General features: G+C 40.3%; 1 protein-coding gene across 3 annotated transcripts in view; it reads left to right on the plus strand.

Moving 5' to 3' along the window:
- The window catches only part of CFAP95 (cilia and flagella associated protein 95), an 841009-nt gene that overhangs the window by 518141 nt on the left and 302582 nt on the right, over positions 1 to 20286 (plus strand). For all 3 annotated transcript variants that reach the window (XM_044064364.1, XM_044064365.1, XM_044064366.1), the window contains exon 4: positions 12401 to 12469. In XM_044064364.1, the coding sequence (XP_043920299.1) occupies positions 12401 to 12469 (69 nt within the window). The remainder of the gene's footprint in view (positions 1 to 12400; positions 12470 to 20286) is intronic.

Raw genomic sequence — 20286 nt, forward strand, 5'->3', positions numbered from 1 at the left:
TTTTTCAGAGATAGCAGAGGTTCACAAGTAATATCAAGTTATAACAGTGCAGTAAATGACCCCACATAAGTGTGCTGGGTCAAAGACAGAAAATATGCAAGTTTTGAGAAAAAACTATTTTAAAATTAAGTGCAAACAGGAAATTCAGTAAACAGCTTTTGGTTGTGCTCTAAATACAGCTACTAATGCAGAAATCAAGTTTAACAAGCCAGGAAATTATCAAAGTAGGCAACTATGCAGAAAAACTTAGCAAATAAACAGAGAAAAAATACTTAAAATCTCAAAAGTGGCTCCCTTCTTCTCTCAGCGTTTTCTCCTCTTGTGGGTGCTTCACCAACAGCCAGCAAGCCTGAAAAGATGCAAAACCCATGAGGCAACTAGGTTTTAAGAGAGGAAGATGAAGGAGTTTTGGAAATGACCCCTACTGGTCAATAAAACTACAGTTTCAAGTCAGTAACCACTCCCACGGGGGGCAGGGAAGCTGCTCAATGTTTTTTCACTGCCACTGATCAACAGAGAGACTTTCCTTTAGCCCAAGCAAAAATGGCCTCACAGAAACTTACAAACAGTTCAAGAACAGCAAGCCTGTAACTGAACTTTTTTAAATCTCAGAAAAGTGGGAAAAAAGCAAGATTTTTTTTTTTGTTTTTCAGAGATAGCAGAGGTTCACAAGTAATATCAAGTTATAACAGTGCAGTAAATGACCCCACACAAGAGTGCTAGGTCAAAGACAGAAAATATGCAAGTTTTGAGAAAAAACGATTTTAAAATTAAGTGCAAACAGGAAATTCAGTAAACAGCTTTTGGTTGTGCTCTAAATACAGCTACTAATGCAGAAATCAAGTTCAACAAGCCAGAAAATGCTCAAAATAGTGATAGAAGAGGATAAAAAGATAATAATAGCAGATTTGTAGTGCTAAGGGGCTACTAGCAAGGGAGGAGGATTACACTGGCATGTATTTATATTCCACCTAAAACTGCTATAATGGAGGTTAAGAACATTCTGGGAGAAATTAATCAGTTTTCAGAAAGGAATATTACTTACAGGTGGGGACTGGAATTTGATTTGGAGTAGTGATGATGTGTGGGGGGGGGGGCAGAAGGGAAAGTATAACAAAGGAGGGTAGATTTTTGAAGAAATTTATGAAAATATTTGGCATGGAAGATGTGAATAAAGTAATAGGAGTTCAGAGTGAATTTACATATTATTCCCCAAGATATAAAAACTGGGTTAGGCTAGACAGCATTTACATTTCACAGGAAAATGTGCATTTAATTGAAGGTCTTGATATGTACATTTCAGATCATGTGCCAATAATAACTAAAATAAAAACACAGGGTAATGAAATAAAAATGAGACACTGGCGCTTTCCCATGTATCTGTTGAAGAGAGAAGAATTTAAGGAATGGGTAGCGGAGATTATTCAAGAGCTGTTCGAGAGGATAGAAATTACTTCTGAAAATATGGCTAGGGTGTGGGATAAAATTAAGGTGGAGTTTAAGAATGGGGTGGAAATAAAAGAAAGGGAACTATGGTTAAGAAGTAACAAGAATATTATTTAGAGGGACTAACAAATGTTAAAGTATTGCAGAATAGGGGGAATCTCACAGAACAAGAAGAGGATCAACTGCAGAATGCTAAGCAGAAAATAAGAGATTACCTCAATAATATACATGAGTGAAAGACTATTGTTAAGCAACTTTTTTTGATAATAACCCTAGAGCACAAAATCTTTTAGCATAAGGACTCAGGCAACAGGAAGTAGAAAGGGTTTTGCCAAGCTTAGGGAGCCTAAAACAAGGAAGGTAACGAGATCCTGTAGAGGTATTAGAAATATTTCGGAAATTCGGTTCCCTATTAGAAGACCTTACAAAGCTTACAATTTCGAACTGTTAGAACAGCGATTTTTGTTTCCTAGGGAAAAAAAATCGCTGTTCCAACAAAAAAAAAAAAAAAAAAAAAAATACTTTAAACATTACATTAACTGGGGGGCTTTGCCTCCCACCCCCCTACTTAAATATACCAACTCCGCGACCGCACTACAGTGCCGAAAACGGCAAAGTAACGAAGCGGCCAAGCAAATTCTTTCCCAGGGAAAAATTCACTTAAAAGCCACTTCGATCTTTTGCCATTTCCGTCTTCTGTGTTCGACCAAGATGGATAAAATGCATCTTTGGTCAAAGGCTAAAGATGCATTATATCCATCTTGGTCGAACTCAGAAGACGGAAATGGCAAAAGATCGAAGTGGCTTATAAATTTTTCCTGAAAGAATTTGCTTGGCCGCTACATTTTGCCGCTGCACTGTAGTGTCATGAGTTGGTATATTTAAGTAGGGGGGTGGGAGGCAAAGCCCCCCAGTTAATGTAATGTTTAAAGTGTTTTTTTTTTTTGTTTTTTTTTTTTGTTGGAACAGCGATTTTTTTTCCCTAGGAAACAAAAATCGCTGTTCTAACAGTTCAAAATTGTAAGCTTTCGCTTACATAGGTTGATTAATTACCGTTCGCTTTTATAAGCGTTCAGTGATCTAATATAGACCCCGGAAATTCTATGAAAATTTGTATAAGGCAGAGAAATATAGAAATCAAAAAAATATACAAATGGAAATGTTTATATATGAATTAAATATGCCAAAGTTAGAGGTAGTTGAGGCTCAATTACTAATGGTTAGGAAAGGAGTAGATGAGATAAAAAACAATCTACAGGAAAGTCTACAAGAATAGATGGTATTCCTGTTTAAGTTTGGAACCTAGGAGGCAATAAAAACTGATGAAGATCTGGAAGGTTTTAACAGTATTGTAAGTGGAGGAGACGTACTAACATCTTGGAAGAAAGCAGTGGTAGCTGTAACACCTAAAGAGGGTAAAGATCCATAGATCCAGCTTCATACAGGCTCATTTTAATACTAAACCATGATTATAAAGTGTCCATGTCTATAATGGCTAAAAGAATGACAAAAGTAATGCCAAAATTGATAGAAATGGATCAGTGTGGTTTTGTGGAGAGGAAGCAAACATTTGACAACATTAACAGAATACTGATGATCCAGAGGGAAGCAGAATGTAAGAAACTACCATTGTTGTTGGTGGGTCTTGATGCAGAGAAAGCATTTGACAGAGTAAGCTGGGGCTTTATGAGCAGACCAATGGAAGCATTTGCATTTTCTGGAAAAAGTATAAGGTTGATTAGGATGATATATGAGGGATTGGAGGCAAAAATGAAAGTGGGTAAGGCCCTCTCTGATAATTTCTGGTTTAGCAGAGTAATCAGGCAGGGGTGTTCTCTTTCCCCTTTTTTATTTGTGTTATATTTAGAACCACTGGCACAGAAAATAAGGGACTCAGGATGTAATTGGTATGGTAGTCAAGAAAAGCTGTGTTTATTTGCAGATGATATTATTTTATACCTGACAAAACCAAAAAGAGACACTACAGTGTTGTGGAGCTTTTTGAAATAGTTTCAAATCTTTTCAGGATACAAAATTAATGAAACTAAAACAAAGGCAATAGGGGTAAATTATGTACCCACATATAAATCCGTTCAGCAATATGCATATTTATGGGGACATGATAAAATGAAGTATATGGATAGTAAGATACAAGCAGATAAAATGTTTTTAGTCCCTTTAGTCTGAAACATAGGTCAGGCATATTTTTATCAACCAGAGGAGAAGTTGTGGATGACAATTAATAAAGAGCTGAAGGACTTTATCTGGGAGGGGAAGATGGCAGGTGTCAAGCACGATAAGCTGATTCTTCCAGTAGAACAGGGCAGATTGGGATTACCCGATTTAAAGGGGTATTTCAGGGCCACACAGTTAAGGCTCCTATACATAGCACAAGTAGAAAACTGTAATTCAAAGTGGAAAGTGATGATGATGAAACAGGGAGGAAGGTCAAGAAAAAAGGAGAAACTGGGATTTTGGATGCAGGCCTTTAAGCAGAATAACAATAATCATACAGAATATTATATCTATAAAGTAGCAGAAAGTATCCTAAGAACTAAGCCAACATGGGAATGGAGAAAGTAGATTCTGTTGATATGGATGACTGCAATTAGGGATATAGACAATAGGCATGAGGGGGCTGGAATTTTTTGGAGAAAACTGGTAAAGGAACAAAGGTATTGGGAGCAAATAACTAGAAAGGGAAAGGTGATATAATGGGAAGACAACAAGAATCTATTTGTACTGCAGGTTAGAAATGTCCTTCCCTATCAAGGACTGATATCAGAGTATAGGCAAAGAGAAAGAAATAGGGGGGTCCTAAATGAAGAACCAGCACTGGTAGAGTTTTCAGTAGAATCTAGAACAGAAGCTGCCATTAAAAATGAATAATTAGTAGAGCATGTAAATATTGAATGATAACTATAGAAATCAATCAGAGGTTAGAAAGGACTGGAAAGAGAGATTGGATAAGCAATTCACAAAGAAACAATGGGAGGTTATATGTTTGTCTCCCAAATATACAACAAAATCTAGAAGATTTAGGATTTTTGCTTGGAAATGTTTACATAGTTTTATACCCCAAGCAGACTCCAGAGAAATTTTCCTCAGGTAGACAGCAAATGTCAGAGGTGTGACAGGGTAGAAAGAGATATTTGGGAACATATTTCCTGGGAGTGTGGTGAGTTGGCAGACTTTAAGAATTCCCTGCGGGATGCACTGTTGGAGATACTGGGAGGGCAAATTGGTGTGGTGAGGGAGATGATGCTTCTGAGCTATGAGACAGAATCAGAATTACCTAGATATGGTAAGGCATTGCTGTGTCTAATTATGGTGACTGCCAAAAAAGTAGTTACTGGAAAATGGAAATCAAAATCTAAACCAACTATACTAGAAGGAGTGAATATAGTAACAGAGATAAAACAGCTGGAAATGAGATCTTTAGAAAACGGTAGGAGCAAACTGCATAGGATAAAATGGGAATTGTGGGAACAATACATATAGTGGAGGAATGTGTTTTAAAATAAGGCAGAACTTAAATGAACTATGTAATGTCTGATTGAAAATGATTGGATAGATTATAAGTGATGGATAATATTTACAACTGGGAGTGTGTCTGTATGATTTGTGATGTAAAATGCTTGCAACTAGGATTATGTTGGTATGTTTGTTTTCATTTATATAAATGTATGATTGCCTATGTTGTAAGGGATGGTTTAAGAAAGATGTTTCTTGTTTAAAAGAGGGTCTGTAATGTTGCATAGGTTACATGATATATAGCAATATAGGTGAAGTATAATGTTTGTAAACGTGAACTTAATACACTTTGATTACTTTTATATAAATGTAAATTTATCTGTCATAAGTGATGATTTAGTAAAGGTGTTTAAAAAATGATTCTGTCCTGGAAAATAGTGGAATGTTCTTTGTAGGTGAAGAGCATCTAACTCAAGTGAAAGAGTTTAAGCATCCTGGGGTCTTTTTCATGAATGAAGGTAGAGAGGATCAAGATATTTACCATCATATGGATGTAACGGCTAGCATTGCAGGTGTTGTAACAGCGTGTATTTGTTATACAAAAAAGAAGTTAAAGGATGAAGCTGTCAGTTTACTCATCCTCTCCTATGGTCATAAACTTTGGGTAGTGATGGAAAGGATAAGATCTCCTTCAGAAGAAGCAGAAATGATGTTCCTTCTCAAAGCTGCTGAGTTCACTCTCCATAACAAAGTAAGGAATTTGGCAGTACTGGGGGATTTTAGTGTATACCAACTGTACTTTATGTTGAGAGGAGCTAGATGAGGTGGTTTGGGCATCTTGTGAGGATGTCTCCTTGCTGCCTCCTGGAAGAAAAGTTGGATCAAGCATGATTCACTGGGAGAAGGCCCTGGAGCAGACCCAGGGCACACTGGAAGGATTATACCTTTCCAGTCACTTGGGAATGCTTGGGATGAGCTGAAACTGTTGGCAGGGATGGAGAAATCGTCTACCCTACTTATGTCATTACCACTGAGACCCTCACCTGTAGACATGGTTTATAAAATGAATGGAAGGATAGACTTATAACAGGCAGCATGTTAATTTCAGACTCACTTGAAATTTTTCTTTAGTCCTTCACTAAACTGGAAATCTATATTTCATCCTAGTGGACGTCAGTGTACTATTTTGACAGTGATTGGATGCGCTTGATAGATCTTCAGATGTGTATTATCACATAATGGTCCCAGCCTTGTTGCTACCTTTTTAAATCACCCCAAAACAACAAGTGCAGAAGCCACTTTGCCGTAATCCCCCTCAGGGGGAGTCCCTGAGAGACTCTCTTCTCTTCACTTGGACCTGGGTCTCCTTTATGCCTTTCCTCCTTTCCCTTTGATCCCAGTCTTTCTCAAGAAAGCAGCCAGGTTGAGAAGCAAAGTGATCCTCATTGCACCCTACTGGCCATGACAAATTTGGTTTCCCTTTCTATGTCCTCATCTAATTCACTGACCATGGATTCTGGTCCCAGTTCCAGACCTTCTGTCTCACCCTCAGGGACTGGTGCATCCCAATCTTCAAAGTCTCAAGCTAACTGCTTGGTTTCTCCAATTCTGATAGTAGCCGGGCATAATGATATACCATCCCCGGTGTGAAAAATTTTGCTGGCATCACATAAACCATCCACCAGGAAACTCTACCTCAGTAAGTGGCAGAGATTCTCTGTCTGGGCTTGTGATAATGGTCTCAACCCTTTTTCAGCTCCTGTGGAAAAAGTTTTAAAATTTCTGACCATCCTTTTTGCTAATGGATCATCCGCCTCCACAGTTAGTCATTCTAGCTGCCATCTTTAATTTCCATAATGGCTTAGGAGAACTTCCTTTAATTTCATGTAGACTATACAAGGTTGTCCTCAAGGGAACTGTTCGATTAAAGCCACCATTTAAAGATCCTCTACCCCCATGGGATGGGTTCTGCAATCGGTGGTATTTACTCCTTTTGAACCAGCTGCTACATGTGACCTAAAGTTCCTTTCTTGGAAAACGCTTCTTCTCATAGCTATAACCTCTGCAAGATCAGTGTCTGAATTGCAGGCCTTATGTTCAAAACCCACTTACTTAATTTTCCATAAGGATAGAGTTGCTCTCAGAACCAATCCATTCTTTCTTCCGAAGGTGGTCTCAGAGTCCAACATTAATCAAGCCATAGACTTGCCTGTTTTCTTCCCCAGTTTTTCCAACAAAGGGGAATATTGCCTACACTTGTTGGATGTTCTCAGACAATTATGTTTCTACCTCAGCAGAACTAAAGAATTTAGAAAATCAGAACAGTTATTTGTATCCTTTTCTGGCACAACTTTACAAAAATATGTTTCCAAGGTTACCTTGTCAAAATGGTTAAGAGATTGTATTACTTACATTTATAATAGAAAGAATCTCAAGTTACCTGCATCAGTGAAGACACATTCCACCAGATCTACTGTATTCCATTCGAAGTCTTCCATGAGTGAAATATGCACAGCAGCAATGTGGGCTACTCCACATACCTTTATTACTCATTACAAATTGGATTTAGTCTCCAGGGGAAGAGCCTCCTTTGGTTCTATGATTCTCAGGAATATCCTTCCATAGGGCCACTCAGGATCTAAAGTAGCTGGGGACTTTGTCCCAAGAGTCAAGAACAGATGAAGATTGACAACATCAGATAAAGAAATTATGTCTTACCATAATGGGAAAATTCCCCTCAGCTGCCCATAACTATACAAGTCCCACAGGGTTCTATCTTAGGACCACTACTGCTCACAATCTTCACAAATGACCTCCATACCTCCACACATCATGCATCTATCATTCAGTATGCAGACGATACTACCTTAATCTGTGCTGCACAAAATATTCCCACCCTTCTGCAAACAACTCAACTAGCATTCTCTGATATTGAAAACTACCTTACCAAAACCCAATTTATCCTTAATCCAAAGAAAACTCAGCTTATGATTATAATCAGTTCTAACAAAAACACTGATAACAGTCAAGTCACTATCTACTCCACAAATGCTACTCCAATTGCTCCAGTGGCACAGGCTAAGCTATTGGGAATAACCATAGACTCCCACCTAAAATTTGATAGTCATCTCAACTTAACTATTAAAAAAGTACATGCCAAACTGGGATCACTCTACCGTATAAAACCGTTTCTTACCAACAACATAAGATCAGCCATTGCTTACTCCTAGCTTCTGTCCAACCTACTAGATGCATCTCCCATTCTGACTAGTCTCAACAAAACTGAACTAAGCAAAATGAAAGCCTGCTATAACAGAATTGCCCACTTTGCTGTAAATTGCACATATAAAACTCATCACTATTCTGCTTTGAGCCAGCTCCACTGGCTTGAACCGCCCAACCTGCTAACCTACAATCAGCTCTGCTACTGTCACTCTATCTATTACCTCCCCAATAAGGGTCCTGCCCTCAAAAACCTAGTACATCACTCAGCCAAAAGGCCTCTTAGATCATCAAGTAAATTACTACTAGAAGTCACCAACAGCTATAATAGCTTTGGAGACGCACTATATAGTAGTTCAATGGCTAAAAAAATGGAACACTCTCCCCAACAGCATACAAAACACATCGTCCAAAGCCTCCTTTAAAAACCTCATTAGGCAACATCTCAAGCAAAGTTGGCAGTGCAGTGACTGCTGCCCAGGGTAATGAAAGCAGATAAAGTACACATTCTAAGCCTAGAGTACTTGATAACAGTTTTCACTCTTACTCACAAACACTGGGTAATGTACAATGTATGTATTGTACCTATGTATTATGTATGTATCCTACCTATGTTCCAAATTTCAGCTGTACACCACAAATCTATTAATTACCTTTATTTTTAAATTGTTTTCTTATTTCTTCTCTCCACTGTAACTGCTGATGTGCTGCATACCACTGTAAAAACATGTCTATTGTAATTTGTGTGTATACTGATCATGTCTAAATATCTAAATGTATCTGTAATAATTTTTCTGTGTGGAGCTTTTCTCCCTGGCCCTCTGGTGAAAAAGGGCCTTTTTGGCTCAGTCAGACAACCCTGGTTAACAAATGTAAAATAAAAATAATGTTCCATCTGTGTTGTTTATCTTCATCTATTGTTGGCGTTCCCACCATCCTTCCTCCTCCCGTGGATTCCTGGAGGAGCGAACCTTTGTCCTGGGTTTTCTGTTAGAAAGCACCTTGGACATGGCTTCTTCATTTAGTTTAGTTTCCTTCTCTTTTTGTATAAGTCTGCAAACTCGATCTGAGGTAATGTAGAGAGGGGCATTGTGGGTAGACTTTTAGCTTGAGAGTTTTTTGGCTGGTGCAAGCCATATAATGGCAGGACCGGTTCCAAGGTTCGGAACCATAACCCAAGAGCCAAGAATAGATGAATATAGACAACACAGATGGAATGTTATGGTAAGGCATAACTTCTTTTTTTGAAGGGGGCAAACTCCCCTGCACCCGCACTACTTATATATACTAACAACAGAATCACACAATCCCCAGGGAAAGAGAATATTCCCCTACCCAGGGGTTGTCGATCTTGCACACTTGTGAATTGTCTGTATAATCGACCAAATGCAGTTGATTAAACAGATGTCAACCAAACTCCATGTTTACCAACACATTGGAGCCCATATTGTTTTTTATTTTCATCACTGTCTTATTTTTTGATGCACCTCCACTCCTCCTCATTTTTAAGTACTTGGCTGCCCAGGCTTCCATACTTCATAATCCATCCATTGTACCTTACCAGTTGCACCCTTGTCTGAGCCCTACAGTCCAAGTTCTTCAAATTCTCAGAAAACAACTTGAATGACTGCAAAATTGCACACATTGCAGACAGGGGCCATAGCAGCCTCCAGCCCAAAGATGTATGCAAACAGACTTAAGTTGTCACTTAAAAAAAAGAAGTAAAAATCTTTTTGTCAATATTTAATTTAGTACCTTTTAAAAAACACTTAATGTTGATAGCTTCGTTCAAGCCAGGAGGTCTATCTGCCCTCAATTTAATTTGCCAGAGGGTCTCCCTTTGCTCAACAAAATTTCTAAAATCCCCACCCCTAAGATCTGGTTTGACCACCTCAATAACCGTAAATAAAAATTTCTTAAAATTTTTACAAACAAGAGAATGTTTGAACAAGGCACTAGTTTCATCTTGAATTTTGATACTGTATACATGCTCCCGAATGCGGGTTTTAAGACACCTAGTCGTCATCCCTACGTAGAACGCAGGACAGGTGCTACACAAGCTGATGTGTAGCATTTTCCAGAGCTTTCTTAATGTTTTAAAGCTTTCTTTCAAGCGCCCACCCTAGACATTCCATCAGAAATATCCCCAAGGGACAGTTTATTAGGGCGTGCAGGATGACATCAAATGGAAAAGACCTTATAGATGAATTTGAATTCATCAAGTATATGTTTTATAAAAGGGGGTACTCCCTGCAATTGTTAAATGACATTGCTAATGAGGTCTTAGACAAACGGTCATCCCATTACCCAGCACTGTTGGATTATATTGAATCTAATAGTACAGTTTTTCCTTGTAACAACTTAGGAGAACCAAATTGTTTTAACAAAACGGTTTGTTCGTTAGACATGAGCATCGACACTGGACACATTAGACATATATTAGAAATGAATTGGAAGATTATACAGGGTAACCATGACATTCTTAATGTCTTAGGTAGTAAACCAAATTTTGTGTTTAGAAACACTTACAACATTAAGAAAGCTCTGGAAAATAATCAATCTAAACAAGAGTGCAACAAGACTTTAGTTAATGGCATGTTCACCTGTAACAACTGCAATTCATGTAGATACATTGCCAAAGGACCAGTTATCACTATTGATAGCATTGATCAGACTTTCCAAGTGACTGGACATGTCACTTGTTGTACTAAGGGGGTTGTTTACATCAGCTTGTGTAGCACCTGTCCTGCGTTCTACGTAGGGATGACGACTAGGTGTCTTAAAACCCGCATTCGGGAGCATGTATACAGTATCAAAATTCAAGATGAAACTAGTGCCTTGTTCAAACATTCTCTTGTTTGTAAAAATTTTAAGAAATTTTTATTTACGGTTATTGAGGTGGTCAAACCAGATCTTAGGGGTGGGGATTTTAGAAATTTTGTTGAGCAAAGGGAGACCCTCTGGCAAATTAAATTGAGGGCAGATAGACCTCCTGGCTTGAATGAAGCTATCATCATTAAGTGTTTTTTAAAAGGTACTAAATTAAATACTGACAAAAAGATTTTTACTTCTTTTTTTTAAGTGACAACTGGAGTTGTTAACAATCAGTATCTTAATTAATTGACTAATTGTTTAATTAATCATTTGGTGAGGTATTTAATGTTTGTGCTTTTACCATTTTGTATTCTGAAGAAGTCTCTGGACGAAAGCAGATATTAAAAGTTTCATTACGCTATTTTTTTGTGGATTATTCCTGACTGGTTTCCTGTTCCTGCATTTTGCTTTTTGGTGTTGGTTTCTAAGTGGTATTTTGACTGGTATGCAGACAGACTTGCTGTTCAGGATCTGCTGGAACATGGCATTCAGTGGATGTGGATGTGGTTTCAAACCCCTTCACATAGCTTTGATATCCTGACATGCATCTTCTCATGCTGCTGTAATACTGAACCTGCTAATCTATAGGCATCCATCAGGCTTTAAGCAGCACTGGTATTTCCTATGCACTACTCTTTACAGCAAGAGAGCTGGAACTTAGCCACTGATCATCTGCTTTCCAGTCACTGTTTCTGTAGCTGTAGTCCATTTCTATGACACCTCCAGTGTTATAGACACCCACACTTTTCACCTGTAGATTAGCTATAGTAACTTTTACTGTGCAAAGTTGTTGGAATAGGATCATAAGATCATAGGAACTACAAGGCAAGTAAGTCTGAAAACTGTGTGTTTTGCCATATATCACTTGCAGTATGCTTCCCCCATTTCCAGGAGGAAAAAAAAAACATGTCAGTCTATGGATGAACTAGTGGGTACCCATCCAGCCATCAAGAACAGTCTTGAAGGAGGCAAGGGTGTCACTCTGTTTAACATGCAGAGCAATAACCATTGAGTTGTGAATCTCTTCCTCCAATGTGTTTTATTTCTGTGTTGGTGAATTTCATATCCTTGGTTTGGGTGTTTGTATACTTATTTGTTTTGTGAAGGTATAGAGAGCCATTAGATTGGGATCTTAGAGGGTCATAGGATATCACTATATGACACTGTATCCCAGAAATGCAGTTAAGTCCATCATGTTAAATATTCTGTTAGAAAAGAAAAAGATGTCGGTGTTCAATTACCTTTCTGAACATCTATAACCTGGCTCCCTTGAGGAAAAGGATCATAACACAATTTTATATTAACTCTTAACAATTGCAAATAATAATGTTTCCATTTTTTAATTTGTCTTAACTCCTCATTTCTCTGTTTATAAAATATATAGAGATACTGGATGTCCTAAAAGTGGGTTTGGATCACCATTACCAGAGCACTCTTTGGAGCATAACAAAAGGTAAGTGTACTGCTTTTCTATGTAAGGTTTTAATTAGTGTATTGTTCATTCATGTCTTTAATATCAGGTACCTCTAGTTAAAGTGCATGTGATGGGCTGTCTGAGTAGATATTAATGGTGCATGTATGAAATCACTTTCAAAGAGCAAATATTAAACAGAGAGTGGACATGAAATCTTTCCCATCACCCATGCTTAGGTCCCTCTAGTTAAAGTGCGTGTGATGGGTTGTCTGAGTAGATGTTAATGGTGCACGTATGAAATGACTTTCAAAGAGCAAATATTAAACAGAGAGTGGACATGAAATCTTTCCCATCACCCATGCCTGAGTAGCTGATCGGCCCCTATTGTAAAGAATTTTTTTTTCCATTCGTTGTACTTTTGGTCTGATTTATATGTGTCTGTTTATTTATCTGTGTTTAAACCAATATTTTTTTTTGTCAGCTAAAAAATGTAATTATGCAGGAAAGCTTACCTTCTTATTCTATGCAATAGATGCCCTTAACAGATTACTAAAATAAGGGCCTAATGACTGTATGAAAAATGCTGTGATTTTTATCAAATACATTCTGCTGGCTTTAATTTAGAGCCTTAATTATAGGCATCATGACAATCTTTTTAGATTTCTCACTGGCTTTATGATGGGGTGACTAACCACACATCTGCACGATCTTGATCTTGTTCAAGTAGAACTGTTCACTGCTAAAGTATGCAAAATTAATTCGTAGCTCTATAGTTTAGGATTTAACTTCACACAGTCTTAAAGATATAAAGTTTATTTAAAAGTTTAGATTTCAGAATGGTGAATCTCTACTTTGTAATACCCTTATTAATGTTTAAACTGGCTGTACATTGTATCATAGAGTTTTTGGGTCGGATTTACGAAGGCTTGCACAGAGTCTAAGATTAGTGTAAGACGGCAGACAGCCAATATGTCTGCCGAGCGATCCAGCAACAACCGGCAGGGGTGTGCAAGAGAGCTTCTAAAGCTACTCTTGCATGGACAGCTTCATGGTATGCAAATTACCTCATTTGCTGCTGAAAGCTATGCAGATGAGGTAAAATTGCGATCCAGGAAACACTAACCTGTCCGTGGAAGAGTAGTGTTATTTACAGAAATGTACTCCGTTGGTAACGGAGTACCGTTCTGCAAATAGCTAAACAGAGCTATGACAGCTCCAAATAAAGGATGCATCTAGTTGAGGAAGCATGCCAATGGCCAAATATAAGGCCATTGTCATTTGCAAATGTTGTAAATCCTTAAAATCCATTTTTTTCCCCAATCGCCGATGTTTAAGTGTAGCGCAGCGCCGCGCAAACGTGTGGCGCTTTAAATAAAATGAAAACAATTGTAAAATAGCCAAAAATGGGAATTTTCACTAAAAAGCTTGTTCTGCCATGCAGGTGAATGGCAGGCTGAAAACAACATGGCCACTGAGTAGTGGTTGCTAAGGGGGGGAAGCTCAGTGTGAGAGATGTAACCAAGCATTAGTATGCAATCCTATGCAAATGAGGATAAGGATAGTGAATCCCAATTTTTCCTGGCATGTGAGCCATGTCCCTAGAGTGTAAGTGTAGGAGTAGGGGAGTAGTAGAGTAGAAGATAGGTGACATCATGATGGGGTATGTCTGAAAGACTGTAAGCTTATTGGAGCACAGTGGCTTGTGTTTGCCCTGAGTTGCTCAGGATTGCAAGAGGCATGTCTACAGTTGTCCTAGCTGAAAACAAGAAACCAAAGGCGTACGCCGTGGATATATCTGAAATTTCTTGCAAACAGACACAGAGCATGTGCTCGCCTGTGCGCCCGTGTGCGCGTGTTTGCACTTGTTTGTGCGGCACTGCCCTGTGTGGAAACAGAAAGGGAAAAGGAAGGAAAAGAAGTAGTAGGAAGTTAACCAAGGAGAACTAGCAGAGCTGCCAGGTGAAATATATCAGAATCAGCCAATTACACAGGCAGTAGACTAGCCCAGCCCAGCACTTTAACCTCTGCAAACAGCAGTCTACCCTGTTTTTTCCCAAGAACTCTGCAACACTGCAGTATACAAAGAGTGAAAACTTAAAAAGCTTAAGTCAGACAAAATGTTAGGGGCTGCTATTGCTATCATAAACCAACATGTGCAAGATGCTGAAGGTGGTGATGTTGTGAATGCTGCTGAGCAACCCACAGTGAGGAGACGGAGAAGAGTGTACAGACCCAGGGTAACCTACCAGGGACTACATGAGCTGGAGATAGTGGAGTGCTATAGAGTGGACAGAGACCTCCTGCAGCAAATTGTTGAGCTGTGCTGGCCACGCCTCACACACAGAACCAATAGATGGGAACCCATCCCAGTGGATACCAAGGTATGTGTTGGCCTACGAATACTAGCTACAGGTACCTTCCAGAGACCAACTGGTGATATGATGGGGTTTCACAGGAATCCGCATCCAGGGTACTGCACCAGTTCCTAGATGCCATGTCAGCACATGTCCGTGACCACATATATTTCCCCAATTCCCGTGAGGCATTGGCCAGCAATATGCATCTTTTCCGCCAAATAGCAGGATACCCTGAGGTAGTGGGTGCAATAGACTGCACGCACATACACATCAAAGCACCACCCGGTGAGTGGGGTAGGGTCTACATCAACCGCAAGGGCTTCCCCTCCATCATCTGCCAGGTCGTGTGTGAATAATGAATGTGTGTGCTGGCTGCCCTGGAAGATATCACGATTCCCACATCTGGCATCTGACGCAGCTTTACCAGAGATTTGCCAATGGGGACATCCCTGACGGTCACCTAGTGGGGGATGCTGGGATTCACACTGGAGCCATGGCTGATGACACCCATCAGAAATGCACACACACCCGAACAAGAACTCCATAATGAGGCACACGCACAAACAAGAAACATTACTGAGCGTGTGTTTGGGATGCTGAAGTCACGGTTTCGGTGCCTAGACACATCTGGTGGAGCCTTGCAGTACTCACCAACTACATGTACCCAAATTGTCATGGTATGTGTCATGCTACACAATATGATCCTGTGAAAACAGCTGCAGCAGGAACAGCATGGGTCAGGGCCAAACAGCCCCTCACCATTGCCAAGGCCTGCACAAGCACAGCGTGACTCGGAGGAGGAACAACCTGAGCCTGCCCCAGTAGGCAGAAGGAGGCGTGCCCAGTATGACTTGGCCTTGGCAAAGAGGCAACGCATAGCACATACACTGACTCAATAGGAACCCTGGAAATGACACCTTTCTCTGACTCGCACATACAGTAAAAGGAATGCCTAACTTGACACTACCTGTTTTCAAACATGTATAGAGAGTGTACTATGTGCATCTGACATAGGCAGCCCTGCAGCACCACCTGAGGCATGATTGCCCTATTTTAAACAATATAAAGCACTGTTAAGCACATTTTGCCACTATTTAACATATTTAAACACAATTGCGCGGAGCTGTGCACCGCACTAACTAGCGCAACATCGGGCAACATTGAGCAATGTTGGGCAATGTTGGGCAAAGTCGGGCAAGGTCGGGCAAAGTTGAGCAAAGTCAGGTAAACACGCTCACACCTGCTTTACTGTTCCTTAAGCAGTCTGGTTTTCCCAGCAGGAAAATAAAAAGCAGTGACAGGGCTCAAACTCAGGATACTGTGCACTATAGTCACAGTACTGAACCACTAAGTCATGACAGCATTTCACTGGCACAGACACAGCAGGACAATTGTAGACTAACGCAAACACAAACAAATGCTGTATTATGCATATGAGTAACTTCCCCCCAGGCCTATGCAGACAGATAACAGCAGGACAGGCAGTGTAATGTGGGTTGGGTAGGCTATGAAGTCACAAACTAATATGCATGAAATTGGAAGCTAAGATCTGTAGTACAGTAGTATGCCTCAAGCCAGTACGATAGGCAACAGTACAGACTGAAATGGAGTATCTGACATAGCAGTGCAAGCCTAGCAAATGTGTATAAGTGTCAGGTGAACCCCTCATCCTATGTACACTCACAGTAACAATCAGGTGTGCCCCCCGGTTAGAAATGTACAAATAATAGCTGTCCCCCGTGTATGTAGAAATGTTGATAAGTCTATGCAAAGTGACTCATGGAAGCCCTGCAGGCACAGCGTGCTTCCTGTCGATGTACAACACAAAGGTGAGCCCTGAAGTAAAAACCAACTTGATTTTTCACACACATATAGTATATATGTCCATACTGGGCATGCTCACATACTTAAATAAACGAAGCAAATGTCAGTCAACAACATACTGAAAGGTCATACTGGGCATGCTCACACACTTAGACCATGTCTGAATACAGCAGTGGGCCACACATGTCTGGCAGTTGCAGTTCTTACCCCAGAAACTTGTCTCTATTCACCAGTCCTGCCTTGTCCACACAGTTATATGAAAACAGACCCATATAATATATTGGACTCCTGTCATAATCAAACTATGTACTCCAAGTACTTAAGTTGTTCAAAGAAAGTGAAAATTCAAAGAAGATCAATAAATCTACGATCAGTATCATCAATAAACTATGAGCACTCCTAACATTATCCAATCCATGTTCTGGCAAAAATATTGTCAAAGAGTCCATAGAGAACCATGAAGCTTCCTTTCGCTATGTCATAAATATCAATGTAAACTCATATATGTTCTGAGTCAGTGCAAACTGTAAATGAATACATGTATATGACTGACATTGCCAACATCTTGTCAGACAGGTTCATACATATTTACCCCCCTTTCACTGACAAAAGGGCCCATTATCATACCTGGAGATTGTGAAAACCCAGAAATCACATATACAATGGTTAAACAGCTCTTTCAAACCTAAAAATACGGCGTCTATGGGATGACATGGTTTCCCTAGCTGTGTCATATGTGAACTCCAAAACAAACAGACCCTGCACCTGAACAGTCTGTTGAGACTCACCCTCTGTACAGGATATGAAACTGTTGAATGGGTTACAGCAATGTTTGGCACACTCCACAAGTGTTGGTGCACAACAGACCATGGGAACTATTGTCTTATAAGCCTATTAAGCCTGATCTGCAAGGCCATGGAGTCTGTCATGATGGACTCATAAACAGAGCTATTGGGAGCCTACAAACACCCAACCCTACCCATTTTGGTTTGGTCAGGGGCAGATCATGGTTCCCAAACCTGCTAGACTGTTTTCAAGGCAGTCGCCCAGGACATACATCAATGAAATTAGCTACACACGTCCCATGTAGACCTTGAAAAGCCCTTTACAACATCCCAGATACATGTCGTATCCACAAAATCAACAACCTGTGCATAAATATGTATGTCATCTGATGGATTGCCAACTGGGGCACAGATAGATCCCACAAGGTAAGAATTGTGGTCTCCTGTTCAAGCTGGTAACAACTGCTGTTCCCCATGGCTCAGTCCTGGGACCCCTCCTGTCTGGTGTATACTTTTCAGAAATACAGTCAAACACACGAGGGCTATGTTTAGCAAAGTTTGTGGATGACTGCAAAAAAGTTGTCATAATCGATGATTGGGACAACAGAGACATCATTAAAAAGGGTCTCAGTCAGACAGATGTGGTGTCAAAATTATGGCCTCGAGCTACAGTCATACAAATACCACATAGGTGCCAACACCCTAAATATGGAGGTGATAATAAGGGATATATGGACACATGTGGATCGTCATCTCTACTTCCAGAAGCAAATTCACAAAGTGGTTAGAAAATCATGCTGTGTGTTCCCACAAACTGCCAAGGTCTTTGCATGTAGGTCAAAGGAGGTTCCCTCTACTCATCAGTCATCAGACCCGTCAGTGGGTACCACAACACACTTGCGATGAATCTGACTAGGCACCTTCAGCAGCTGGAAAGACCACTGAAGTACCTCAACAAGAGGATTACTGGCCTCAAACAGTTGCCCCATGCAACAAGACTGAATTTAACTCAATCTGTACTCTGTTGCATACTGTCTACTCAGGAGATCTCTGCCCAACAGACAGGTCCATGTCCAATGCAGAACTGATGTACATGCGCTATCTGAAGTAAACCCAAGCTCACTGTACCACATGCTCTAGGGATATCATCATCACAACATTAAATAGAACATGTTGGAGGAATACATTACTAACTCACAGACTTCCCTTGCTTTGGAACAGGCTCCCAACCGACATTAAGCCGAGTCCCTCACTGACACTCTTCCAGAGGAGCCTTGATGAGTGTATGTGAAACTGAACTGTCACACCATGGATCAGTTCATCAGCTCTACTACACAGAGTCCTAGGGAACTAACTCCAAGGGTGGTGATAGCTGCACACTCTGGCCATACTAATATATGCCTCTAGGCAGATAGCCTATTACCTACCTATGTACATATATATATATATATATATATATATATATATATATATATATAGGGGGAACACAGTATAATAAGCCAAAGATGGATGGGCAGAGATGTGTGTAAGAGAGTGACCATGACAGGGAGCCATCCAGGACTGTCCCACCCAGCACATATCCCAATGGCACGATAGACTTGAGGTGCACATCTCTCCCACTGTACATAACAGCCACCAGTATCTGTAAGCATTACAGTGTATGTGGTCCATGTGCCTGCTGTACAACATGACTGTACAATGAAGTACACATCTACTATCTGTAGACATGTACCTGTCACATAGGTTCATAGGTATGTAGTAGACCACAAAGGCATATATCAGCCTACGCAAGTTGTGCAGCTTTCACCACACCATTGGGTAGTCTCCCAAGGCCTAGTTCTAATAGTTAGTAACCTAATCCCCTTTCTAGTGGGGCTGCTGATGTGATGCCTGGCATGAATTGTCTGTTTCCCATCCACTCATCAAGGTTCCAATCGAAGAGTGTCAGCGAGGGGTTCTGTCTGATGTACATTGGGACTCTGTTCCACAGTAAGGCAAGTGTCTGGGATGGTACTCTACCCACCAGCATGTTGTATTCATCGTTGTGATGAGGTTCATATCCCTGGAATGTGTAGGGCAACTCAATGTTGTTATCTGTAGATGGAGCATAGGTTCATAGGTTCATAGGTAGGTACTAGGCTATCTGCCCGAGGGCATTTATAAGCCTAGCCAGAGTGTGTCGACTTTCACTGCCCCACTGATTGATTAACTGAGCCACTGTCAAACAGAGCCAATGAAGTGATCCCAGGGATGTACTATCTGTTACCCATCCAGTCGTCAAGGCTTCTCTTGAAGAGTGTTAGTGAGGGGCTCTGCCTAATGTAGTTAGTAATTTTTTCCAAAACATGGGGAGTCTCTGTGACAGGAATCTGTCCCTCCAGCATGTTATACTTATTGTTGTGGTGTGGTTTAGCTCACTAGAGCATGTGGCTCGCAGTGACTTGGCTTTATTTAGGTGGAGCATGTCCATCAATTCTGAGTTGGACATGGCTTTGTAAGTCAGGCAGAGATCACCTCTGAGTAAGCGATATGCCACTGAGTACAGCCGGAATTTTTTCAGTCAGGCTGCATAGGACATATGTTTGAGGCCAGTAATCCTCTTGGTGAGGTGCTTTTGTGGTCTTTCAAGTTGTTGGAAGTGTCTTGTGAGGTACATCCCAAGTGGGGCATTGTACTCTATGATGGGTCTGATGAGTGATGAGTAGAGGGGCACTATAACCTCTTTATTTCTAGATGCAAACCCCTTAGTAATTAGATGGTCCACATAGAAGGATTTACTAACTACTTTGGCAATATGATTGTCAAAGGAGAGATTACTATCTACCTGGGTCCCCAGATCTCTTAGTACCTCTTCTGTATTAAGGGGGCTGCCGCCTATGTGGTAATTTGT

This window comes from Protopterus annectens, chromosome 2.part2 (genome assembly GCF_019279795.1).
Source record: "Protopterus annectens isolate FY-2018-M chromosome 2.part2, PAN1.0, whole genome shotgun sequence".
Lineage (NCBI taxonomy): Eukaryota > Metazoa > Chordata > Ceratodontiformes > Protopteridae > Protopterus > Protopterus annectens.